The 27,582-nt window shown below is 28.2% G+C and overlaps 2 protein-coding genes across 3 annotated transcripts; both read left to right on the forward strand.

Moving 5' to 3' along the window:
* Nucleotides 1-1,337: 1,337 nt before the first annotated feature.
* LOC100166144 (DNA replication ATP-dependent helicase/nuclease DNA2) lies at nt 1,338-6,674 on the forward strand. The gene is made up of 15 exons (XM_001944586.5): nt 1,338-1,962; nt 2,028-2,464; nt 2,546-2,674; nt 2,771-3,017; nt 3,080-3,267; nt 3,486-3,752; nt 3,824-4,030; nt 4,124-4,324; nt 4,386-4,616; nt 4,678-5,221; nt 5,281-5,474; nt 5,550-5,736; nt 5,797-5,946; nt 6,005-6,181; nt 6,260-6,674. The coding sequence occupies exons 1-15, from the start codon at nt 1,933-1,935 to the stop codon at nt 6,419-6,421; spliced, it is 3,351 nt and encodes a 1,116-aa protein (XP_001944621.2). The 5' UTR covers nt 1,338-1,932; the 3' UTR covers nt 6,422-6,674.
* Nucleotides 6,675-15,048: 8,374 nt separating this feature from the next.
* On the forward strand, nt 15,049-27,038 carry Ance-like (angiotensin converting enzyme-like). 2 transcript variants are annotated; one of them, XM_008188522.3, is made up of 12 exons: nt 15,049-15,417; nt 18,912-19,143; nt 22,264-22,422; nt 22,491-22,590; nt 22,752-22,895; nt 23,062-23,253; nt 23,341-23,438; nt 23,642-23,936; nt 25,220-25,463; nt 25,579-25,821; nt 26,303-26,478; nt 26,719-27,038. In XM_008188522.3, exons 2-12 carry the CDS (start codon nt 18,916-18,918, stop codon nt 26,751-26,753), a joined length of 1,914 nt encoding a protein of 637 aa, XP_008186744.1. In that variant the 5' UTR covers nt 15,049-15,417; nt 18,912-18,915; the 3' UTR covers nt 26,754-27,038.
* Nucleotides 27,039-27,582: the final 544 nt, after the last annotated feature.

Consider the following 27,582-nt stretch of genomic DNA (forward strand, 5'->3'; position numbering starts at 1 on the left):
ACGCGCAATTTTCAGTTTTTTTCATTGTAATTCTGAAAATAATTGTTCTAAAATTATTTAGGATTAACATTTTCATTACTATTAATTTAGACGATATTTAAACATTCAGTATTATAATTTTCACTTTAATTTGTGAACTATAATGAATAATCCTAAAAAATTTTAGAATAATTATTTTTCAGAATTACAATGAAAAAAACTTAAAATTGCGCGTATTTTGATTGGCTGTAACTTGGTCAATTTTGGACTTAGAAAGTTGGTTCAACTACCAAAATTCATTAAAAAATTATTAGTAGTTAAAATAGGTGGTTGTCATTTAAGAAAAAAAGTTGTATTGCGTATGCGCAAGTCTAATTAAGTTAAAAAAAATCACAGGCCATCAAAAAGTGTATTTTTATGTCATAACAACCAAATAGAAAACAGAATTCAAATTTCATTGCCCTACTCAAAGATATTGAGTGTACTCAATTAGCGATTACACACTGAATATAGTATATCTGTGCTTTTTAGACTATGTTTTTAACATTTTATCTGATAATAAATAAATATTTTACATAAAACCCTACACACACAATTATATGTTTTGTACACCTATAAATATTTTATCGTCTAGCGGAAATTCAGTAAATAATTTAGATTTTTTTTTCTGTATCACTTAATATCTTAATACTTATTATTATAAACTTTTATATTTTATCTTTATTTCTCTTTATTGTATAATTAATTTAAAGTGTCTTGTATATGTTAATCTTTAATATTATTAATAATTTTTTTATCTGATTTATACACTAGGGATGTATTATGTAAATTGGACTAAGGTCCGTTAAATAAATAAAATAAATAAATAAATAAATATACTGAATATCAAATACATAGACCTATAAAGAAATATTAAGTATTTAAGACTATGATCAAATCGAATCAACTAAAAATACTTAATTGAAGTTACCATTCACAAGTAGGTAGGTACCTAACAAGACAAGTAACAACTGTTACTTAAAAAGAAGTTCTTTATAATCGTGCCCACAGTTGTAGATATTGTATATCTTAAACCGTGATCGTGCTTCATATTTACATTTTTTTTTAATGGTATGAACTATGAAGCAAGTGCCAAGTAAATACATTGATATTTGATAACAGTGAGTCAACGGACGATAATTTATCTCTATATTAACTATGAAGACTAAAGATATATCTAGTCTTCATGATATTAACTATAGATTATTTTATAGACTGCTAGACACATACTTCTATACTATATAGGTATATATAGAAATCTGTGGCTAGCGCTAGACTGGTTATAACGTAACCACGGACTAAGATATACACACTGTCTTGGAAGATATCTCAGATGATACACACAAAATCCATTTATTTAAATGTGACTTAATATATTATGAAATTACTTACAAGTTAAAATAAAACATGAACATTAGAAAATATTTTATGTATTTATGATGCGTAAAAAAAATTAACAATTTTAACAATTCTTTTTATATTTTTGTTCAAAATGTATTTTTATTGCAATTTGCAGGCTACAAGTGGCCCGCGGGCCGTATGTTTGAGACCACTGATATACATAATATAATATATCATTTCCGTGTAAAGTAACCATAAAGTTAAGAATATTATTAATAAATAAATGGCGGGAATTTTTATCATCTATATTATACATTACAATTGCATTGATAATGCTCCTAAAGTCTGCAGGTTAGGATTGAAAAAGTTATAGAATATTAAATTTTAAAACCGCGGCTTAAGACTGCCGTATCCTATACTTTACTTGAAATTAACCTTATAAAAATGTAATTGTGATTCACTTTTAAGTTTTATTTATTTTTTTATACAATACTTTGTTATGAAATAGGTAATTGCATAATTTATTAATATTTTAAATCATTGTTTTCCTATAATTGTAAGTCACCAATCGACATGAAAAGATCTCATAGTAAAGTTCAAAAGGTACTTATGACTTAAAACACTAATAAAAATATTCATTATGACATTCATACAAGTATTCTTTTCAGAGCCAGCCGGGTAGTTCCAAGCAGATGAAAATCACCTCTCTATTTTCACGCATGCCTCCAGAGTCATCAGAAACTATCATAGAATGTAATAAAAATGGACCATGCACAACTCCTAACCCCAAATCTTTTTCAAGCCCACTATCAAGTCCAGATGTTATACCACCATCCCCAGTGTTGGAGAAAAAGAGAGGAGCTACCAAATCTAAAAGATGTTTAAATCGTGTTTTAGTTGATGAAATTGAACACAAAGATAAATTGACCGTTTTAAATACAGATTCTGCTCCACAATTGTCTAATGAAAATTTAGGTTCATTTACAAAGAGCACAGAAATACCTAACTATGATAATAATGATGTCGATAGTCAGTCTTATTCAATTGATACAGTATCAGTGGAAAGCTCGTATACTGAATTTAGTTCAGACTTCTTGTTAGATTGGTTAGTTTATAGTTCTTAAGAACCTCATTAAAAATATACACTTGTAACATAATGTAAGTATTTAAAAACTATATATTTTAGCGATATTAATTTAAATGAACCCCATCGATGTATTATAAAAAAAATCGAAAAAGATTTTGGAAAATTGTGCTTAACTTTGAGTTCCTGTAAAAGTTATGAGGAAGATGTATGTCATCTCAGTGGCATTTGGTAAATATTTCATTATTTAATTACCTTTTCAATTATTAATTGTGTGTATCTTCTTGATATTTATAAAGTCTTGTTTATAATTTATTGTATCTATAGGCTTCATAGTTTATTTGAAGTAGGAGACATTGTATTTGTAATGGCAAAAAAAGTCGACGATTACTGGTCAGTAAATAGCGATCATGGTTTTGTTACCAGACACTCAGACTTTTTGGTGTCTGGCACAACAATTGTTGGATCATTATTTTGTTCACGGCGCTCAGTTCTTGCGGATATATATAAAGGACTCGACTGTTCCTCTGCTGTTATGGTTATTGGAACACTTCTCCACCAATTGCTTCAAACGGTAAGTATAAAAAAATTATTGTTTCCATATATTTAAACAAACTTATCTTTTTTTTTATATAGGTTTTAAAAAGAAAGCAGTTTAATCAAAAAGACATCAAAGCTGTGGTAGATGAAATGATAAATAGTCCAGGTTTTGTGCATACCCTCTATGAATCTGATATGAATTTTGAAACAACCAAAAAAGAGCTGATGGATTTTATACCAAAAATTCAAAACTTTGTTAGAACTTATTTGCTTGATAATCAAATGTAAGTTATACTTGAATTATATTTATCAATATTTATGTTAATATTATCATCCTGTAAAACTCATCTAGAATCAAATGCCATTTAAGGAATATTTTTCTACATATACTGTTGTTTTTAAACTTGACTTTTTTTTATAAATTTTGGTTTCATAATGTAATTTAATAACCAAAAATATAATTAAGTAATAAAATAGATTATTCAAAAAAATAAATTATTAGAGGGAAGGACAAAAGGACTTGGCAAGGCAAAATAGTTTCAATTGAAGATATAGAAGATAATTTATGGGTACCAGTATTTGGCGTTAAGGGTAAAGTAGATATTACTGTACTAGCCAATTATGACGGTAAATCCAAAACGATGCCTATTGAATTGAAAACTGGCAGAGCTTCTGGAAGTGAGGAGCATCGTGGCCAAGTAATATTGTATACAATAATGATGAAAGAATTGGGTATGGATGTAGATTCAGGCTTGTTATTATATCTCAGGTAAATGTAAACAATAAGTTATCATTTTGTAATTAATTAATTAATTACCAATACATATTTTATGGCTGCAGAGAAAATGTATTGACTCAAGTAAAAGTTGGTCATAGAGAGAAACGAGATTTGATAATGCTACGTAATCGACTTGTACACTATTTGAATGCAAATAAAATAGTTTCAGACCCTATTGATGACTATATTCCAATACTGCCTGAACCCATAAACCATCACAGTGCATGCTCAAAATGTCCTTATTTAACTGCATGCTCTGCTGTTTTAAGGTAAAATTAAAATTTTTTGATTTGATTATTTATGTCATTATTCATTATATTTATTTTATTGTTAACATTTTGGCAAACAAAAACAAATTGTAGCAAAGAAGGTTTTGAAAAATTGGATCATCATAATCCATTAAAAAGTTTAGGCCCTCAAGCTATAAGTCATTTAAAATCTGAACATATTAATTATGTAATGCAGTGGACTGCTTTTTTACAGTTGGAAAATTCAATTGAAAATACTAAAGATAATTTAAGTGCAAAAGCTAGTGATTTATGGACATTGTCTTATTTTGAACGGTGAGTGATAATTTATTATTATTTTATGTTGTAGATATTAAGCTCATTTATATTTTTTTAGTGAGAAACGTGGAAACTGTATTAGTTTATTGAAAATTAAAAATGTGGTAAAAGAACAGGGAAACCGGTATTATTTAAATACAATGGAAAAATCAAAGAAATCTGATAAAATCAAACATACTAATTTCTCTCTCAATAATTATGTAGTAGTCAGTACAAATCATCGAAATGCAGTTGCAACTGGTTTTATATCAGCCTTAACTGAAACATCAATTAATGTTTTATTAGATAGGTAAAATTAAATAGATTTGAGAAATACATTTATTTGTATTAAACTAGATTTTTTTTTTCAGAGATTTGTCCAAACTAGGACCTACCGAATTCCATGTAGATAAATATGAGTCTCAATCAATGGTAGCATTTAATTTTTCTAGTTTAGCGCTTTTATTAGAACCGAGTGAAAATTCAGCTAAATTAAGACGATTTATTATTGATAAAGAAATGCCTTCCTTTTTATCATCAGACAATCACTTAGATTCATTCATTAAAAGCTCAGGATTAACTTTAAATTTGAATTCATCACAAAGATCTGCTATTATCAAGACTTTGGCTGCAGACAACTATGCGCTCATTAAAGGTATGCCTGGAACTGGTAAAACATCAACTGTGGCTGCTCTTATTCGATTACTTGTACTGATGGGTCGTTCAGTGTTGGTCACTTCTCATACTCATTCAGCTGTTGACAATTTATTATTGTTATTACATAAAAATAAAATTGATTTCTTGAGATTGGGTTCAAAGGCACGTGTTCATCCAGATCTGTGGGAAAAATGTGATGAAGTGGTCTCTCAAAGTTGTGACACACCTGAAAAATTATCAAAGCTGTACAATCAAGCGGTATTATACTCTTCTAATTATCTTTGAGTGTTTAATAAGAACAAAAAAAATTATGATAGAATATTGTTGGTGTAACTTGTCTTGGGTGTGGACACGCATTACTTCAAAAACGTACATTTGATGTGTGCATTGTAGATGAAGCTACCCAAGTGGTACAATCATCAGTTATAGCAGCTCTTCATTCGTCCAAGGTGTTTGTTTTAGTTGGTGACCCTCAACAACTACCACCTCTAATTAAAAATCAAAAAGCAAAGTAAAATTTAAATCTCATAGTTCATACTATTTGTTATATAGTAAAAATGCACTCATGGTAATTAAACTATTTCAGAGAATTGGGTATGGATGTCAGTATGTTTGACAGATTAGATAGGCCATCTGTTACTGCCGTACTTCATGTTCAGTATCGAATGAATGGTCCTATAGCAGAACTTGCCAACAAATATACTTATAACGGGAGTTTGCAATGTGCCAATGATTCTGTAAAATATGCAACTCTTAAACTTAATGAAACGAATGTGAGCTTATATTTTTTAATATTAGTATTGTGAAAATAAATTAATATACTTACATTTTAGGATAATGATGAATGGTGTAAAGATATTGTATCATCAGATTTAGATAAGTCTGTTTTACTCTTGGATACAGGAACCGTGTATAGTAGTTCAACAGACACAAATTTGATGGAAATTATAGTTGTCAGAAAAATTGTTTTACTTTTAATACAAGTAAATTAAAATCTTTAAATGTTTATTAACAATGTTTTAATGATGTCTGTGTTATTAGGGTGGACTCTCCGCTAAATCAATTGGTGTCATTGCCCCTTATAGAGCCCAAGTAGCACTTTTAAAAAATGAGATGGCTTGTGTGCACTCACAAATTGAAGTCAACACAGTAGATCAATATCAAGGACGAGATAAAGAAGTTATAATATACTCGTGTACAAAAAATACTGTTTCTAAGGTAACACAATTAATTTATTGCATTAATTTACTAATTAATTGTACATTATATACATTTGTTTTACTTATATATTTTAAGGATGTTGGTATATTGAGTGATAAAAGGAGAATAACTGTAGCTATAACAAGAGCAAAACATAAGCTAATAATGATTGGTGATGTAACCACAATGAAAAATTACGAAACTTTCAATAGCTTGTTCTGCCATATTCCTAATATTATAAGACTACCTCAATTGTGAAATTGTACGTAGATAGAGCTTAAATTTTATTTTATTTCTACATTTAATTATTGTAACTGATAACCTCTACAAATACATTAAACTATGATGTAATTTAAATGTAATTCTAAGATTTATAGAAAAATGGTTTAAAGATTAACATTAAATTTCTTAGATTTACATTAAAAAATTTAAAGTTTTAAGAAGAACACCTGAACACACTGATTTATTGGACAATACTTACATTTTTTACAATAAAATAATATTTAAATTACTAAGCATCACAGTTTACAATTTCTGTTTATTTAATGCTCCATCAATCATGAAGTACCTATTCCTAATCTTAATGAAAATTATATATTGCGGTATTCAATGATGCGATGACACATACATTCTGTTGTTGTGCATCTTAAACTATTAAAATTTAGTAGATCACGTGATATCTAGATGTCGTAGATTAGATGAGGCGCTTATTATTAATCAACACTGGCCTATATGCGTAAATGTTTATCAATCAAAAATTAATCAAATCGCAAACATCGTGCGTGTAAGTAATGCTAATTGTATACATATTATTGTGTATCAAATGCGCCCCCGTGAACCTTGAATTATTCCATTTATCAAGCTCTCTCTTCCTGACATTTACGTTTTAAATCGAATGTTCGTAGTTCGTTATTTTTATTTATAAACGTGTATAAAAATACATGCACTTCATATTTTCGGGCCAATTCAGATTGGTGTGAGAAGTCTGACACACGACTGATAATACATTATACTGGTTAATTAATAATTTGCACTTTGCTCACGTTTGACTGACAAAGAACTCACACGTGATGAACCTATGGTGGCATTTCATGCACGATAGCTGATACAACTATACTATCATGCGCATTGTGCTGCTATATTTATACACTTTTAAATTTAAGAGTAAAATCTGTTAAAATAGGTATGTACTAGTTTGGCAAAAATAACAAATGTGTAGGAAGTACAAATAAATAGATTAATCTATATATATAAAAATGAATGTATGTGTGTCAGTGTGTGTGTCCATATTACCATGGCAACCAATTATATATTGTTTAGAGATTTTCGTCTGTATGTGTCTCTCATGGCAACCAATTATATATTATTTTGAAATTTCTGATGGAATGTTTTGTATATAAATGGTTGCCATGGTGATCTGTAAAACATATTATTCATATAGAGTTGGCAATTTTAATGGGCAACGAAGTGAACGGGATCAGATATGTTTTTATACATAGATAGATTATACTTCTGAGCAGAGGATAGACTAATTTAAAAAGGGAGAGGACCAACCCCGGGAGGTGCTCAAACAGGGATTTTGATATTTCATATGGAAATTTTTGTTTTTAAATGGTTGCCATGGGTTTTGAAGCTATAATAATAATAATTATTGGTTGCCGGGAAACGAAGTGCGCGGGATCAGCTAGTAAATAAAATAATAAATACAAGTAAAATAAGAACGCGTTAATCCTTAGAGTCAATTGTCTGATTATTTCTCATTTAATATAAATGGTTCAAACAAATGTTCACCACGTATCCAAAACTGCGACGAGGCTTAAACTCCTAATTATTGGAAAATATACAAGCGCTCTTCTCTCACAAACCATTTTTTTATTTCCAAAAGCATATAAGATTATTCACACTAAGGTACAACTCAGTCAAACTGTGGAAAAAATTCTAATTTCGTAGTTTTGATTGTTAATTTTGTTTGCGATTTCCTCATTAAACATTTCGAACTGAAAAGGTATACATACACCCATATAGTTTATTAAAAATTACTCGTAGTTATAGATAGTGATTACACAAAGACTATATTATAATCTAACATCTCCCGAGTCCTGATATTTTATTTAACTGTTAAATTGGGGAGAAATAAATAAAAAATAATCGAAAAGAGTTTTTTTAATTTTAGGTAAACTTCGGTATAGTCATTTACGACCATTTTGGTTTAGGCTAATTAGTTCCTAATTTAAATATTTTAGTTGCCTTATAAAAACGTAATGGATAATTTTATCTACAAGTTAAAGATATATTTAGCATATATTATAGGTACATATACTATAGGTATCTTATAATATAAATACACTTTACGTTCATTTTCTTATTTATTTTATCATTAACATTTGAAACTTTCACGATTTAAGATATATTACTAATAAAGTTATTATAAACTATAGCTATACCACCGTCCACCGGTATATAATAATTTCATCGCACTGCTACATTAGGTACATATTATACAGTACCTACTACCCACTACTATAGTATGATTTTTATACACCCAATTATTGTTAGTTCTTAGTTACCCATTGTTATTTGATATAATTGTAGAAGAATTTCGTGATACGTATTGCCTGCGTGTTGGATATAGTAGTACCGTCTGTTGCACTGTTTCAGACGTACAGTGTAATGTTGTACATTTTATAGTTTGTAAGTAGGAACTAATAGGGGTGTCATTTGAATGGGGCAGGGTATGCATTTGCACCATTTTTTTTGTAAAACACCTCCTCTGACCTGTCAAAAATAAAATGAAAGTGCCGTTACCTCGGTATGTGTTTTAAATCTGATACTAAATACCTAAGTATTTTGTTTTTTTTACTTTTTAAATACATTTATGTTGTGTTCCAACCTAGTGTCCGACAATTGAGAGTACCTATTGAGTATTTCAATTACTAAGTGAAAATCACAGTAAATTTAATATATTTATCAGATGAAATAGCTGCTGTTCTATCATCCATGGTTTGTATAAAAACGAGGCACGTAATATTGTGCCTTTTTGGGCACTAATTAGTACCTATAGGCTATAGGTACTTCAAAGTTCAAATTGCAATGTTATTAAACTAATGGTCTAATCGTTAATCGTAAAAATAAGAAATCACAAAAATTGATTGGTAAGTACTTTATAATTTTCATCAAAATATCAAAAAGAAAAAGAAAATTTACCAATCAACAAACATTACTATCTAAATTAAAAAACTACGTAAATATAATAATATTATAGTATGTTATAATTAATAGTTAATATAATATAATCTATAATACTTTTACATAATATTATTTTTAGGCTTGCACATTTTTAATTTGCAAATCCATTTGGAATTATTCTATTCTGTGGTATTACGTAGAAACAGTTACCTATATAACATTTTATTTTTCATATTTTTTTGCTGTAGGTAGCCTATAAATACATTTTTTGGTTTTTTTTTTTATTCGATATTGCTTTATATTACCACTACATTTTATACTTTGTAATTGTTAGGTCATTTTATCATTTTTCTTTAATTTTAGATGTAAAAGAAATGTTTAGAAGTCTAGTTTTTATTATCAAATTTACCGTGTATTGGTGCTCATTCACGCCACGCAAGGTAGTCACAAGCGTGTCATATACATGGTTTTACAGACGTACACATCACCTATAGGATGGTGTCACAACCTTCGCGAACACGTGAATATGAAACGTGTAGAATGTAGTATCTATATTTTGTTTATCTACTATAATTAAATGAATAATGGATAGTAAAATTTAATTTTTACTACATTAAAATATCAAATGTTATATAATATATTTGATTGTTCTAAGGGTATTATTTGCATGCATTTTTAAGAGTTTTTAAAATCATAATAAAAATAAAAAACCGTTTTATGACTTTATGAGTAATGAGTTGTGATACGTTTGAATACATCCGATTTTATCAGAATTTCTTCAAAACTTCAAAAGACTTGGTATAAAAAAAGTTATTAATTATACAATTTTGTTCGGTTATTCTTTCTTTAATTACAATAAAGTATAAACTAAATAATCGATTTTTTCGTTTTTCCGAAATTTTTCTTGATGATTTTGAAAAGTATTGAGAATCAAGCCTGAATTAAGGATTAATTGGGCCCCGAGACACCATACACTTAGTGGGCCCCCTTTCAAATTTAACTTCAAAAAATTGAATCCTTACATTTTTATGAGTGTATAAAATTGTTTAATACTATTTATTACTATATTGCCACTTACAATTGTCAATCATAGATAATAAAGTCCATCATCTATGAGTATACCTACGATGTAATTCAAAACTCCCATTTTATAAACTTCATCATATAGGTAATATCAATTTTATATTTATAATAATTTAGTAATTTTTCAAGATATAAAACGAAAGACATTTTTATTTTATAATTACTACTTACTAAAATTATGAAATAAATATTTTGGGGATAAAAATGGGCCCCGGGACCGTGCCCCTCCTGGATCCCCCCTTAATCCGTGCTTGCTGAGAATGTTGAACATTTAAACAGTATCAACTAGATCTAGTGTTACCAACTTACCATAAGGCAGAAACCCCCTTAAAGTTGAAAATTGAAGCATTTTTACTACTCCACAAAATATGTTTACATGTACCCCCTCCCCGAAAAAGTAAAAACGTATTTATATTATAATCAATACATGCATTGTTTCGCTCAGAATCTAAAATAAGAAACTTATCCAATACATATTTTATATGTTCAAAATTTGAATAATTAATATTTAAATAATATAGGTAGGTATATATTGAATTTATCGGTATAATAATATTTAAATAAAGTATTCATGTAATCGTGTCGAGCATACCTAAATTCGAAGTGGTGACATTTAAGATTTTTAAATATCTAACTAAAACGTGATTCAACGTATTGAAGAGTTGTAATTGAATTAATGTTAAAAGTAAAACTAATTAATATTTTGGGTACCTACTACTTAGCCACGTAGGTAAACCTCCTATGGTTGCTTATTCTACTATTATCGTATCTAACTAATCAAAAAAAAAAATAAATAAATAAATAATTAGGAGGAACTTTCAAAGAACGTAACATGGAACTGAATAAATTTAAAATATACGTGAAGACTTTTTAAATAAGTGTTATTTTACCCAGTTTATATTATTTATTATTTTTAAGTAAAAAATTATAATCTACATTTATTTTCAGTCTTCCTTAATTATTGTAAAATTAAAGTGTTTCTTGCTTCACTCTAAATATAAAAACTTTACTTAGGTTTATAGTTCATTATAATCGTCCTAATAATTTGATTATTAATTCCAAAGACAAATAATTGACAAACTTGTTAATGAATAAAACTTCCGAAAAAAAATTAACAAATACCTAGTACTTATCCCTAGGCGGCTAGGCAATCTTACTATTACCCACTTTGTTAGATATCATCTTCAAATTCTTAATTTTACCTTAAAATAGATATTTAATATAAATAATAACAACAAAAAAGGGAGGAAAGTAGGTGACTACTTGTTGTAAGTATTGAGTGTTCCTCGTCTTTGAGAAGTAAGTCGCACTGTAATGTATATATTAAATTTGAATTTAATGATAAATCATTACATACAAAAAATGTTTTTGAGAGAAGACTATCGGAATATATGACTAAGTATATTTTATGATTATATTGCTATGATGGTAATTATTTTTAATATTAGTAATGCGGCCAGTGGCGTAGTCCCCGGGGTTTTGCCCCCCCCCCCCCCCCATTGCTTTTTTCCTCTAATGAATATATTATTTATATTATTTATGTACGAAAACTGTAAAAAACTTAGTTTAATTTATACTTAATAACCCTCCCCCTTTCATAATCCTGTCTACGTCATTGAATACGATAGGGTAAAATTAACTTTTGCGAAAACATTGGATATAAAAATGTCATTGTGCGTGTACAATAAAATAATATACTTTCAAAGTTTGAACTTCTTAAGTACCCACGAATAATATTTTTGAATTACAATAAAATAACTAAAATTGTTATTCTTCGTCTAAATATCTAATTCCATCCAAATTGAAAATTTAAACAAAAAATTTGTTTTTGGTTACATTATGAACTACTTATAAAAAGTCTCATTAAATTTTCAATACTTAGCTAAAACTATTGGTAATTTTATACATTTTTAACTTCAAAATTATTTACATAATTTAGTGTTTTTACGAATTTTATAAAATGTCAACTTAAATGCTTATAAAAAAAACCATGCCAAGGTATCATTTATAAATTGCTTTAATAAAAACTTATGAGGAAACTTGGATTAACTTTTCGAGCTTTTTAACTCGGCCAAAAATTTTATTGGCATTTTGAAAAAAAAAAACTGAAAACAATTCAAATTTCAAACGTCTATAAATTGCTCAATACTTGTATGTATAAATTAACGTATTAATTTTTTATATTTATATTCATTCTTGTTAGTTTTGGGTAAATACGTTTTGTGTTCTATGTACTTGTGTAACACCCGTATAGCTGGAGATTCTGTAAAATATTTGGTGGCGTAAGTAAGTATTTGATACTAAAAAAATCCACGGTGCTTCCCCCCACCTGCCTTACTGTTACCATATTTCCCTTTTTTTATTGAACTTTTTGTAATGTTAATAAATCGACCAAATTGTATAGAATAAATAAAATATTTTACGGATCTAAAACATTACAAATAATTTTTAAACTACCATCAAGCCTAAATCATGATATAGTTAGTATTAAGATTAAATATTAATTACAAATTGTAATTTTGAACCATATATGCGTACTAAAGTCTCAGAAAAATTATTTTTTATATGAGTTTAATATTTGTATTTTCAATATTTACTATAAGACATTTATTAATAAGGGTTAAAATGTCAAGTATCCTGAATCTAGACCATTATTTCTGAAGTGATTACGACTAAATAATTAAAATACATTTAATGATTCTTTAAATTTAACTTTTTTAGATTAATTTAAACAATCAAACCTAATTGTTTAAGACTAAAGCACTTTAAATAAATCCAATTTTAGATAGTTTTCTTCCAAATTGTTGAAAAAACTATCGACAATTTCGAAAAACACCTCTTTAAAGTGCCAAGTTGAGGCGATTTATGTTCTAAAGAAAGGTATAGATGAATAAAATTGTTTGGACTTATATACATCGAAAACGCGTACACAGAAAAACGGGTAAGTGGATGTCACTCTGCTGTATAGTAGGAGGAATACAAGTAGGTCACGCTATAATAGATGGTATTAAATTTGAATTTTAGATTTTTACGTATTTTGTCTAAATTCAAACTTCAAATGCTTATAAAAAAAATTGTGACTACGAATTTTAATGTTTTTCAACTGCCATTGTAAAAATATATTAGGAGCCTTGTATTCAATTTTAAGATTTTTAACCCAACGAATAAATTTATATTGACAGAAAACAAAACTAAAAAGATTGGAAACAGCTCAAAACAACAAAATATTTTTATAACTTTGAAGTGTTAAGAATATGCTAATATATTATACATTCAGTGAAAATTTCATGCATTTAAAATTATTTATTTTTTTTAGGTACACCAAAAACCAAAACAATTTTTACGTAAAAATTCCGATTTTTTCTTCATTTTTGTTCATTTTTCCTGGCGGTTTTGAATACTACAGGGAATTTTTACTTAGGTAAGGCATCAGCTAAATTCAATTTCCCATCAGAAAAGATGCTGTTTAAGAAAATCTAAGCATTTTTACCATCGTAAAAGGTGATGACAGACATAACCAAAAAAAAAAAAAAAAATAAAAAAAACACATCGTTGTAAAATCAATACATTCATCGCTCCGCTCAGAATGTAAAAACTAAAAAAAAAATGGAATAAATGATATTTTAAATCTATTATTCACTCACAATCTAAAATAATAATTTAATGTAAATTTAATTTAGACATGTAATGTAATATGTAATATTATTTTAATTTATTTTTTGAGGTGGCCGTGTGGGTCAACCCCTCCCAATAACTGCCTATGAGTTTACCTGTCCAAAAGTTCAAAATATTAGTGTTTTTATATGATATAGAGTGAAGTCAATTTTTTGATCTTATTCGTAAACTCACAGTAGTTTTGAAGGACAGTCGGGAATCTCCATATTTCATAGCTTCTCTCCATTTTATGATCATAATGTATCGTCGTCAAGTATTACAACATTATTGTCGCTTATCAGTTATCAGTTATCAAAATATATTCTGTTTAAACCGATTGCAGCGTGTAAGATACATTTAAATTAAAATGCTACAATCATTAATGAATGTGTATTGTGTATACACTATACTTACAATAACATACGAGAAATAGATACCTCTATGTATGTACATCGTGTACTCGAGTCTACAATAATAACAATTATTTGTTAATTGTTATTCGATTTGAAGTGCGTTTGGTCTTTAATTAAGAATATATATATATTGACCGTGACAATCGAATGATGTTATTTCAATGCCGTTTTCGTAAGATCGGTATCCACTATTATTAGTTATTGACTGTGCAAAGAAGACAATAAACACCGGACCGTATAATATATATATCTAATAATTAAAACTTCGTTTAGCATGTGCCACAGAGTATTCGAGTGGCATAATATTAATTATTAGTTATTTGTATTGTTATTTTTTGTATTCCTCTTCCGATCCCCCACTTACATTGGTATAATGTATAATATATTATTATCCTCTCGTATACAACGAGTTAAAAGGTTATGCCCAACACAAGACGTACGTTTTATTATCTCCCTCCTTTTATAGATAGGTATACGCATATATTTTTATAGGTATATTTTATGGTCAAAAATAGCTTCCGAATAAAATTGTAATATTTATTATTATTTTCATCATCATCATCATCATCATCACCATCGTCTTCATCATTGACGTCTCGGCCCATTCTGCACCTGTTGCATCGTTATATATTTCGCCTTTCAGTGTCAGTCTATACCATCTCCGTTGCGTGCAAACTCGCATAGGACTCTGCTGCGACTCAAATGCGATTCGATTTCAAACTTCCATTCCAGCGACGTGACGTGAGGAAATTATTATAATACAGTGGCCATTCGTACCTGCGACGTTGACGACGGCGCACGCACCGACAAGACTCTCGATTTCGCCGCCGCCGAGGTCGCCTCAGCCGCGCCGACCCAACGACTCTTCGACCGTCGTCACCACTACATTACGGACATTGCGATTAATGTGCTCTACAGGTTAGTGATCGATCACCTATATTTACTTGCCCGATGAATCCGTTACGATCGCGTGTAGGCGTACCTATATTAAACTATATTACTAATATATTAATAAATAATATATTATATAATTATGATGTAGCTTTACTGCTGTATAGGTATATAGTTAGTGTTCGTCCAATCAATAAGACCAGCACAAATATTGTATTTAAGTAGACAACTATCAGTATATTAAATAAAATATATTATTATTATGCTATTTGTTGATTGTTTTGAATATTATTTATTTTAAATTGCATAGCTGGTACAGAAAAATAGACAATAATATAGACAAATAGTAGGTATGAGCATAGTTTACGTTATTCAGCTCAAGTTTTTACTATACCCAACTCTGGTTTATTTTAAGTCTCTATAAAATCATAAGAGTTGTAGATAATTATAGTTAAGCACCTATATATGTGCATACTATAATAATGTTCCATAGTCAGCACTATACCTCGGATTCAAGTATTTTATATTTTTTCTATATTCGTTTCTTCTTAAATTCGTCAGTTGGTCAATTTCACATGCTTTATGAAATAAAAACTACCAAATAGACAATACGCAATACTACCTACATGTACCCATCTATTTTAGTACATTTTAATATTATATCAAAGTAATTTGTTTTTGTAGAATTATGTTATTTTGTATTATACATTTATATACGTAGTTTAGTTAATGTAATCTCTGTTATTATTATCTTAGTTTTTTATGTTCAAATTATATTTATTATTTATTATATCGGGTAAGTTACTGTATTATTGGGGCTCCGTCCGTTATATATATATAACTCAAATACATCAAATAAATTTACGCATTACCTACGATAATTCACATAATATGCTGTATATAATCGATATTATTTGACTTCGGATAAAATAACTAGGTACCAACATATATATGTTTGTTGAACATGAGGCGAAACAAATTCATATTAAAATAAAATAAATTATACTATTCTGGCTAATTGGTTGCATATTAGGTTTTGGTTAAGGTATACGCATACTATAAATACTCAGTATTATTATTATTTAATATAGACAGATAAATCATATACAACAATTATACATAGGTATAGTTTACGGTATACCGGATACCCATTAGGGTAATTAATATTTAATTTCGTAAAGTAGAATAATAATAAATAAAGCATCTTGTTGTAAAGATTACCTATCCAACTATTTGCTTATGCTCGGTAAATTAATTTTATTTTTATTACACACGTGATAAGATTAAGGTAGCTAACTATAATTTGAATCTAAAAATCTATAATATATTTCTTATTTCTACGAATACAGTAATAATATCTATATAGTGAAACGTAAATTAGGCTTTTGTTTAGAGGAATGTCTATATATTACGCAATAGATGTTCAAATAATTTATATCAACATGTGATGAAGAATATTGTGAAATTTAATCACATAATAATTATAGTTTACAGGTACATCTCTTTTATTAGTTTAGAAATGTATCACGTGCATAAAATATTGTTATTGAATACATACCATAACTTGAGAAATATTGTTTTATTAAATTGTATAGGCATGTCTTTAGTGGTAAAAAATAATAAACGGAATAATATACATATATGAAATATTATAACATATCGATACATAAGATAATGTCTAATTTTCCAATTAATTATAATATATTATTATAAAGTAATTTACATTATTTATTTTGTGTAAAGTCAATAAGAAAATGTATCGATTGTATATTGAATTAGGACTATTATAATATATAGTAGTGAAGTATATCACACATTATATGTTTAATTGGTATTTTCTAAGCAATTATTAAAATTCATGTTCACATATCAGGTGCATGCTAAATTGTAAATGAAATTAATTTTTTCTTAATATTAACCTATGACATTGTTGATCAATGATAGTGCATTCAAATTAACAATTTCTTACAGTTAAAGAACAAATTAATTTTAGAAGAACACCATGCAAATATTCTTTCTTAAATTATAATGTCATAATTTTTCAAAGTTTTAGCATATATTATTTTGGAACTTGAACATTTTTATTAATAATGTTTTTTATAATTTTCAAAAATAATTTTAAATGCATTCACATATTTTTGGTACATTTTTATAATTATTAAGTATTTTAATTTGAAACCACAAACAAGGCGCACAACGCAATATAATATTAAATTTGCATATTATATTTTATATAATATAGTTTTATTGAAAATATAAGTGTATGCGTAAGTATAAATAAATATATATAAACATAAAAAGAGTTAAAATATGATCCGTTTGGTAATGATGCAATATTTAGTGGATATGAAATAATTTATAGGTACACTGGTCCGAAATTATTAATAGAGGTAGTTTTAATTAAAATGTACATTTGTGTACTAAATCTTTGTATTGATACAATGATACTTAATATTATGTATAATAAAAAACATATTGTTTTGAAAAGCTTGATATCTATTTTTGTATTTTAAAACGTTTATTTGTCCTCAAATACGCAAAACAACAGTTAGTTTTATTTTTAATCATACAGTTATAATATAATTTATATTGGGTCAAAGTTTTTTCAACAACTTGGCAAGGTTGAATGACTTAACTAAAATGTATATACGATATACAGACAGTGCTTAATTCTAAAAAAAAATAAAACTGGTTTTCTCTATATTATATTAAATTGACCAAACCTGCAGACAAGGCTGTAAAATAATAAAATCGTTACAGTTTAATCCTGTTTTCCGTAAAAAATACTCGTGACAAAACATTAATAATATTCAAACCATGACATTAAATATCAATGGTCTACATACGTAATTATAAATTTGTCACTTTGAGTTAGTTTTACTAAAAAAAGTTTGTATCCGTCGTTATTGGTATATCTGTCAATCGTCTTTTTGACGTTTATATATTATTGTTGTTAACTCTATCAAATATTTAAACTGATTTTTTTGTATATTATTATTCGTTAAATTGATTATTCGAATTTAATTTCATATCTTATTATAACATAATACAACGGGCCCACTCAATTTTTTTTACTGCTGAGCATTAAAAGTGACTTATTGTTATGTAATCTGTATAATATGCTCCCAAGTCGTAGTCAACATAAGTATGAAATTTATTTCTGATACAATACTGAAAAATGAAAATATTCGTATATAATATGTGCTATTTTTTAAAATAAAACATTCAATTTTTATTTTTAATATGCCAGATTGATAGATCTTACTAGTTCATTTCTGTGATTTAAAAATATATATCAATATTTATGTAAGTCAATCAACTTAGATATATTATTAACACAAATAATAAAATAAAGGGTAATACTACAAATTATTTTTTTTTAATCATATAGATAAAAGGGTAAATAATAATTAGGGCTATTAAAATTCTTAAAAAATATAAAATTGATCATTATATATTTAGTATTGTTATATTTTGTGCAGTTAATTGGTAGGTGACTCTATTGTAATATTGTGTTATAGCAGCATGACGATGAAATTATATCATTTGTGTGTCATACTATGTCTTTTGGCTACGGTCGTTTGGCGGCCAGTCCTGTCGGCAGGAATAAAAAACTGCTCTCACTGCTCTGAAATCGAAGCTTCCAAATATTTGGAAAACGCCAATCACGCATTGACCCAGTGGACAAACCGGGTCATACATGCCAATTGGAATTGGTTAACAAACTTGACTAACGAGAATGCTGAAAAAAAGGTACTTATATTATATTATTTTAATTTACTTTGAATTTTGATGATATACCTACGTTCACTGCATAGTATCTTATACATTACACATTAATAAACGTTTAACTTAATATTGTAACCTGCTTATTGCAACTTAAGTTTTGTCAAAGAATAATGTGACAAAAAAACTTTATTGTTAGGTAAAAGGTATTAGTTGTAATATCAAATATTATAATTTTACAGGAACTTAGAATTTATGATAATTAATAAAAGAAACGTTTATTATATAATATACCCATAGTTACATGTTATAATTATTGTATAAAATATTATAGACAATAGTTTAACTTAACTATATGGCATAAAGTGTATGATATGATTACGATGGTAAAAATTACATTGTTGATTTATTTTTTTGTGACGAGACTATATAGGTACTTCCCTTTCATTTACTATGGTTGGTACATGCGGAAAAATTTAAATATATCTGTGATTCGATCTTGATTGAAGACTATAGATAGGAAATAGGGTTTAGGAATTTAGGTAGGTAAAAATTACTATAAGTACATATATCTCTAAAATGCCCCATGTGACCATACCTGGATACTAAAATGATTGTATATTTTTACATTTGTTTACGATTGGTAGAATAAGTTATTTGGAAAAAGCCTTATATCGAATACGGAATAATGAATCTATGAAATCAACAAACGATTTAAAGGATAGGTACTACAGTCTACATGTGCAATAACAATTATTACTAACCGATTAATGTTGATTCAACATTTTGTATACAACGTGAATAAATTGTCGACATGATGCCGATATTTTGCGGATTTATGATAATCAGTATAGCGTGAGTCGAGAGAGAGGATAGTAATGGTAATGGGTTGTATTATTAACGCAATAAAAGTCTCTTTAGGCACCCGAGTTTATTGTTATACGTTTAAGTTTTCGCTAAAAACGACATGTAAAACAAATGACTGTCAAACTCTTAACGTTCTCGGATACAAATGGATTAAGTTTTAATCGGATCAAAAGTCAGCATAGTTTATCTACTAATACCTCCATCGAATTACAGTCACCTACCGTAAGCGGGCGTTGTCAACGTGAAAATCCATTATTAAATTAATTTTTAATCGCGAGTCAATTGTGTTATAATATAGAGTTATGATTTAATAAAATCTGATTTTATGTCAAACCTGCCATTTACGTAGACATGTACGTGACGTGACACTTAAAATCGTATTTATTTTTAATTTGTATGCATATATAATATATTATAATATGTACCTATGTATATTTAATGTTTCGTAATATTATAATACAATTTTTCAGACAGGTACACAGATAACTCAAAATAATGGAATTGTAAAAATAAATACAAGAATGTAGACTATACATATTTAGTGTCTGGCAGATAAACATTTATGATAAATCGTATGCTAATAATTATATAATCTATTTGAATATTTTGTTTTAATCACATATAAGCATATTTTAGTACATAAAATATTCAATAAATTATGTTGAGTATTATTTTTTATTATTAAAATCTAAAACATTATAATATTTGATACTTATATATGAAATTATGACTTTAACTTAATCCAATCGAGCATTTTATTATATTAATGATAAGTATACATTATCATATAGAATGTGTTATATCATTCTATAATTATTATAGGTACAATAAACAACAGTTTATAATTTATATTTATATTCTTGTTATTTAAAATGCGTAGAATATATAATTATAAATCAGCCTTCCTTTGTATGATATTAAAATATATTGGTATATTTTAAATCTTATTCATTTTTTATTCTATTTATATGTTATATTATTTATTATATAATTATATTATATTATGCTATGATATTCGATTTCAATAATTTCATTCAAATATATATTTTATTTATAAATATTCTATTTAAGAATAATGTCCATACTTATGTTAGCCTATATATGAATGAAATGGCTGGCTTAAAATCAATTAAATATATTCTAATATTTTTATTAACATTATTATTTCCGCGAACACTTTTTCCACATTAATATTTTATCTGAATTATTCCACAAACGCGAAGTTATCATTTTAATGTATTTACCAAAAGTTAATTGAAGTCTTATATCTAAAATATTACAAATAATCATAGATAATAATTATAATAAATAATATGTAAATCGTATATGTAATATAATAAAATATATGCGTATAAAACAATTAATATACTATAACGAATTGTTCACTAATTATACACGGGGCTAATTATTAATTAGTACGTTTAAAATGCGTATAAATATTATGTATAATACAACACAAGAAACACAAAAGACTTCTAGTTCTTCTTTATTGGCTTAGTATCATTTATATTATATGCCATTCATTCCATTCGTCTCAACTACCACTGACTCCTCTCCATCTATCACTATTATCTGACATTACATCGTACCATTGTTTATTCTCAGCGTGTTTAAATCCTTATGTACTCTGTCCATCCACTTTGCCTTGAGGATTCCAATATTACTCTTACTCGTTGGAATCCATTTTACAACTTCTCCGATGATAATGTGTTCTCGTGTCCGCCATAAAAGTCCTAACCTACTCAGTACTTACTCTTCAGCTTTTCATCACAGCAACTATAAGTATTATCCTTTTTTTCCAACACAAATAAGACAGGCAACCAACTTATAACTACCGATTCTAAAATTAAAAATAATACGTTTATTAAACTAAAAATAAATAAATAAATAAACAGGGATTTTTCGTACCTATTCGTATCGTATTTATTTCTATTTATAAAGGCGTCTTGTATAGGCAATTCTGATACATGTATGTAATATATATCGAACATATTTTATAAATGTTTGTTAACAAAGTTTTTTTTTTTAAATTAGAAATTAAATTTTAATAACCAAAAATAATATAATATTATATACGTTGTAAGCTACGCATGTAAAATATTACCTTGAAAATCTTAAAATAAATAATATTCATTTATTTTATTTTTTACTAGGATGTTTTTTATTATTATTATTTTTAGCGGTTAAGCATTATGTCAAATTAAGAAATTAGACATATTATAAAATTGATAACGACATTCACGCTTAAATATAATTAATGCAACTGTTGTATTTAAATAGCTTGCCATTAACTTGGAATTTAGCAAGTTCTTAAAATGTATGTGGGAAGAAACTGTTAAATATCCATGGACAACATACAAAAATCCTAATATCAAAAGACAGTTCAAATTAATGTCAGTCTTAGGAACAGATGCTTTACCCGAAGACAAATTGAAAAAAGTATGCACGCAACGTTTTGATAAAAAAAAAAATGTTTGTAAATTATAAGTCTTTGTAATGTTTTATAGTTAGAGGAAACCATTGCGGCCATGGAAAGTTTGTACGGCAGGGCCACCATTCCAGAATATGGTGACAACAATTCAAATCGAACTTTGAGTTTGGAACCAGGTACATATTGTATTTGTATATAATAGAAGCATCAATCATTTATTATTTATATTACTGCTAGTCATAATGTCATATAACTTATATGCGTGCAAACAAATTAGTGTTAAGTTAATTGGTATACGGTTAGTGTTATTATTATTATTTTTATTTTTTACTTCAAGATATAAATGACATATTGGATAAAAGTACTGATGTTAATGAACTGAAACATGTGTGGGTACAATGGAGAGAGGCCACGGGAAAAAAAGTTCGACCTATGTACGCGGAATACGTAAAACTGTCCAACGAAGCGGCCAGATTAAACAGTTGAGTATAATACTGTGTAGAGCAGTGCAAATCCCCCATATACGTAAAATCTTATGATTTTATTTTCCCAATATTTTTGGAAATTTTTTCATTCATATAAAGAGCGTTCCTCGCCGTCATCGCTACATTATGGTTTATGCAATAAAATATTGTCGCGTTTTATAGATTACACGGATACTGCGGAATTTTGGATTCGAGGCTACGACGTCGACGACTTTCGGCCGCGAATGGAACGTTTATGGAATCAGATCAAACCTCTATACTTGCAGATACACGCCTACGTGCGTAGAAAGCTTAGGGAGCTATACGGTGACTCGATGATCACGAAAAGAGGACCTATACCAGCACATCTGCTCGGTAAATTTGAGTCTATGACCGCTGATAATATTATGTAGTCGTTTATGCGTTATGACCTTCGTGACATTCGCTGTATATGTTTATTAGGTGATATGTGGGCACAGTCGTGGGAACGTTTGGATGATTTTACCCGACCATATCCAACCATCGACGATGTAAACCCCACCTCAGCCATGATAAATCAGGTAATAGACTCGTTTTCAGTGTATTTAATAAACCCAAATAAGTTTTTTTTAAGAAAAATTACATCACCTCTCCCCTGCTTTTTGCTTGGGTTACTTTATTATTTTTTTAATCTGGCGTATCATCTAATAAAATGCCAAACAATAAACTGAACAAGTTTTCATAACGCAACCGAAAATAATCGTATTTTTTTTTTCGATTTCAGAATTACACTCCGAAAAAAATGTTTAAAGTGGCCGAAGAGTTTTTCACATCCTTAAACTTGAGTGCAATGCCCCAAGCTTTCTGGGAAAAATCTATTTTGGAGAAACCAAATGGTCGCGATCTGGTATGCCATGCATCAGCTTGGGACTTTTACGATTCTAATGACTTCAGAATCAAGCAATGCACATCGGTCAATTTTATGGATTTTATAACTGCCCACCACGAGATGGGACACGTCCAATACTTCCTACAATACAAAGACCAGCCGTTCATATACCGCGAAGGAGCTAACGAAGGTACTATTATATACGAGTATTGTAATATTGTAATATTTTGTAGTATTACACTATAACTTTTGTTTAAAATTATTATACACGTGTATCAGTTAAATGCTTTAAAAGTTATACAAATTTAATCAGTCATAAATATTCACCTAAAAAAGAAACAAATGGTAAAAGCTTTTAAATTAAAAATTATTTTTTTTCTCAGAACATTCATTAATGTTTGTGTGTCTTGCAGAACAAAATGAAACACATTACATAATACTTTATATATTTTTTATAGTATACACTATACACTATACCCAACCCCTTTTATTCATATATACAGTTCACTTGTGAAAAACTCTATATTACAGTTAAAGCACATTACGCATTTATCGATTATTTAAGTATTAATATCAGACTTTTTGTTGGTATAACATAAAAATATAATAGCTATTGTCATTATTAATAAATAACATTCTCAACAGTAATGTGTGTATAATATATTGAATAAATTATATTGTAATTCACTCTTCATACCTACATATTTTTTTATTCAGACCATTAACGAGCAAGTGTGATTATATATTTATAAATCGGATTCTGAAAATAAATCGATAAAAAAACTTTGTTGAATTTAAAAATATTGTGTAACAAACTAACACCCTTCTTCTGTAAGACATAACGAACTAATAATCTATTTATATAAAATGAATTGCTTGTGTAAAGAAGTTAAACCAGAATACGCATTGTTGTGATTTACATAATTTCTGATAAGGTTTAGCCGCTTGGGTACATTTATATTATTTTATATATTTTGGGATTTAAAATTTTTTTAGGGTTTTGAAATCTAAATATCAAGTAACATTTCCTTTTGTTCTTGCATAAATATTTCAGGGCTTGAAACCGATTTAAATTATTTTGGTTGCGGTTTTGAATACCGGTTTCTAAATTGTACGATTTCTGTTTTAACTCAGCAATTAGGTATTTAAATTAAGTTATTTTTTTTTTGGGGGGGGGGGGAAGGGGCGAAATCACATATTTGCCCCCTATGTTTTCCACTTGCTGGAGCCACTGGATACTTTATTTTTTATCAATTTTTAGATTCATTAAGGAAGTTATATTCGATTTCGTGTAGGTATTACGTCCATCTATATAATTTTAAGTTTTAACCTGAGTGACTGTGTGTGATAATAAGTTACAGAAAAAAGTAAAAAACCTTAACCTTGAAGTCATTTTTGGTGTCTAATTTAATTAATTATTATGAAGTTATAGGTACTTATCTTGATGTTAAAGTGTATTGCTCGTCTAAACAGGTTTCCATGAAGCGATCGGAGATACAATTGCTTTGTCTGTATCCACGCCAAAGCATTTGCATAAGATCGGTCTCTTGCCTAAGACCAGCCGCACGTACGAAGCTGATATAAATTATCTGTACAAGATCGGTTTAGATAAAATAGCGTTTTTACCTTTCGGATATTTAATGGATCTATGGAGGTGGAACGTATTCAAAGGTATCACGACGGAAGATCAATACAATTGCGACTGGTGGAAACTTAAGTAATTAGACCATATTTTAATATTCTTGAGACGTTCATAAATTGTATTGAAACATATACATACTGACCAGTGACCAAAGTATATAAGTATATAAAGACTATAATGGTCGTTGTAGATATTCTTACCAAGGAATCGAGCCACCGGTGACCAGAACTGAAAAAGATTTTGACCCGGGATCCAAATACCACATCGTTGGAAACGTGCCTTACATTAGGTACTTTGTAAGTTTCATCGTACAATTTCAATTTCATCAAGCATTGTGCGAGAAAGCTGGCCAGTTTGATCCAAAAAATCCATCAAGCCAACCGTTACACGAATGTGACATTTATCAAAGCACAAATGCCGGAAACGCTTTCAAGTGAGATGATTTAAATATATTGTATGATAATATATTATTATATTATTTTTTTTAAACACATTAAATCCACGAATCTCAGTATTTTACTAACCTAACTAAAACATAACAATTGTTTAAGAATTAAGATCCTAAATGAGAGTGAATAAAATATGTGATGTTTTTTAATCTAAAATATATAATATTATGTGAAGTCCATTTACCGATTTTGTTCAAATGTATTTTAAACATAAAAATTAAAAAGTAATTTTTAAAAAATACGTTACACATATAAATTCGGTATAATTATTTTAAACGATAGTATAATGTTCAGATATTACTGTTACAAAATTTGTAAAAATATAAAAATTGCACGAAAAAAAAACAATATTATTAATTCGGAATTACTTCAAATATTATTTATAAACATTTCGATTTGTAATTTAAAGAACACATGGAGGTATACACAAAATAACTTTATGAATTTGTTTTAATATTATTGTAGAGACATGTTGAAATTAGGATCATCGAAACCGTGGTTTGATGCTATGGAACAACTAACGGGGCAAAGAGAAATGGACGCTGGACCTTTGTTGAACTATTTCAACCCTCTGTACGAATGGCTTAAAAATGAAAATAAAAGGTCCGGAGAATATATTGGCTGGGAAACAAATAAAAAAAGTAATCACCATGCACATCATAATACACCTATATTATATTCATAGGTGTCAATTATATTTTTCCTAAATAAATTTTAGAACTCCAAAAAAAAAAACACTATATTGTTGATTATCTATTAATATTGATCTTTCTTAAATATTATTTTAATCAATGTGTATAGTGTTTAATTAGGTATATATATATATTAAGTAATTTATAAAATTATTTGTTTATAATAATTTTTATTTTTATTTTTTTCAGTTTGCTTAAAGAAGGGTGAAACAAGTCAACCTTAATTTTGATTTATTATGATTTTACTCTTTTTATTAGTGATTGACAGTATTATAATCATGTAACTACTATGGTAAATCGTTTATAAACTATTCGATATGATAGTTACACTAGGTTTTTATGTTTCAGTACATTTTTAATGTGTACATTACTATTTCATTAATTTATTAATATATTAAGATATGAATTTAATTTCATAAATAATTTAAATTTTACCCAACCTAAAAATAATGTTTTATTGTTATTATTTATTTATTTATTTAAAAAATAAAAATTAATATACACTTTTCCGCTATTTATTTTTATTTTTAGTTGGTTAAAGGGTGGGCCAATGAAAGACCAGTGTACTAAAACATTGAGACCCTTAATGCGCGCCCTGCCATCTATAAGTACCTAAAAATGTATATCACAATACCACATAAATATTACGAGGGGGACGGAGTGGCCGAGCGGTCAAAGGCGGCTCGATTCCTCGGTCGCGGGCGGCATTTTTCTTCAGCCGAGTCACGGCGGCTGTTGAAAATTGCCGCCATCCCCCCCCCCCCCCCCCGGGCATGGCAGATACCTACGGGTGCCCACTTGAAAATTCTGCCAAACACAAAAAAAAAACGTGTGTTCCCCCTATGGGTGTATTGGTGAACCCTACGGGTGCCGCACACCCATATACCACCTCCCATGTATTAACATAGGCAACGCCGGCAACTGCCTCGTCGAGTGTCGATGACGAACCTCTAGCGGTGACGGCGCGGCACGTGCTGGTCGCAGGATTACACTCAAACGGCAAGGTCAGGGACTAAAATAATGTGTACCCTGACACACTTATTGTGTCCCCTG

This window comes from Acyrthosiphon pisum, chromosome A1 (genome assembly GCF_005508785.2).
Source record: "Acyrthosiphon pisum isolate AL4f chromosome A1, pea_aphid_22Mar2018_4r6ur, whole genome shotgun sequence".
Classification (NCBI taxonomy): Eukaryota; Metazoa; Arthropoda; class Insecta; order Hemiptera; family Aphididae; genus Acyrthosiphon; species Acyrthosiphon pisum.

Bases quoted from the DNA above. Each gene is read 5' to 3' on its own strand.
- LOC100166144 (XM_001944586.5), top strand. From the start codon at position 1,933: ATGAAAAGATCTCATAGTAAAGTTCAAAAG. The intron at 5,947-6,004 runs GTAAATTAAAAT...CTGTGTTATTAG, and splicing joins TTGTTTTACTTTTAATACAA to GGTGGACTCTCCGCTAAATC. The intron at 6,182-6,259 runs GTAACACAATTA...ATATATTTTAAG, and splicing joins CAAAAAATACTGTTTCTAAG to GATGTTGGTATATTGAGTGA.
- Ance-like (XM_008188522.3), top strand. From the start codon at position 18,916: ATGACGATGAAATTATATCATTTGTGTGTCATACTATGTCTTTTGGCT. The intron at 22,896-23,061 runs GTTGAGTATAAT...CGCGTTTTATAG, and splicing joins CGAAGCGGCCAGATTAAACA to ATTACACGGATACTGCGGAA. The intron at 25,822-26,302 runs GTGAGATGATTT...ATATTATTGTAG, and splicing joins AATGCCGGAAACGCTTTCAA to AGACATGTTGAAATTAGGAT.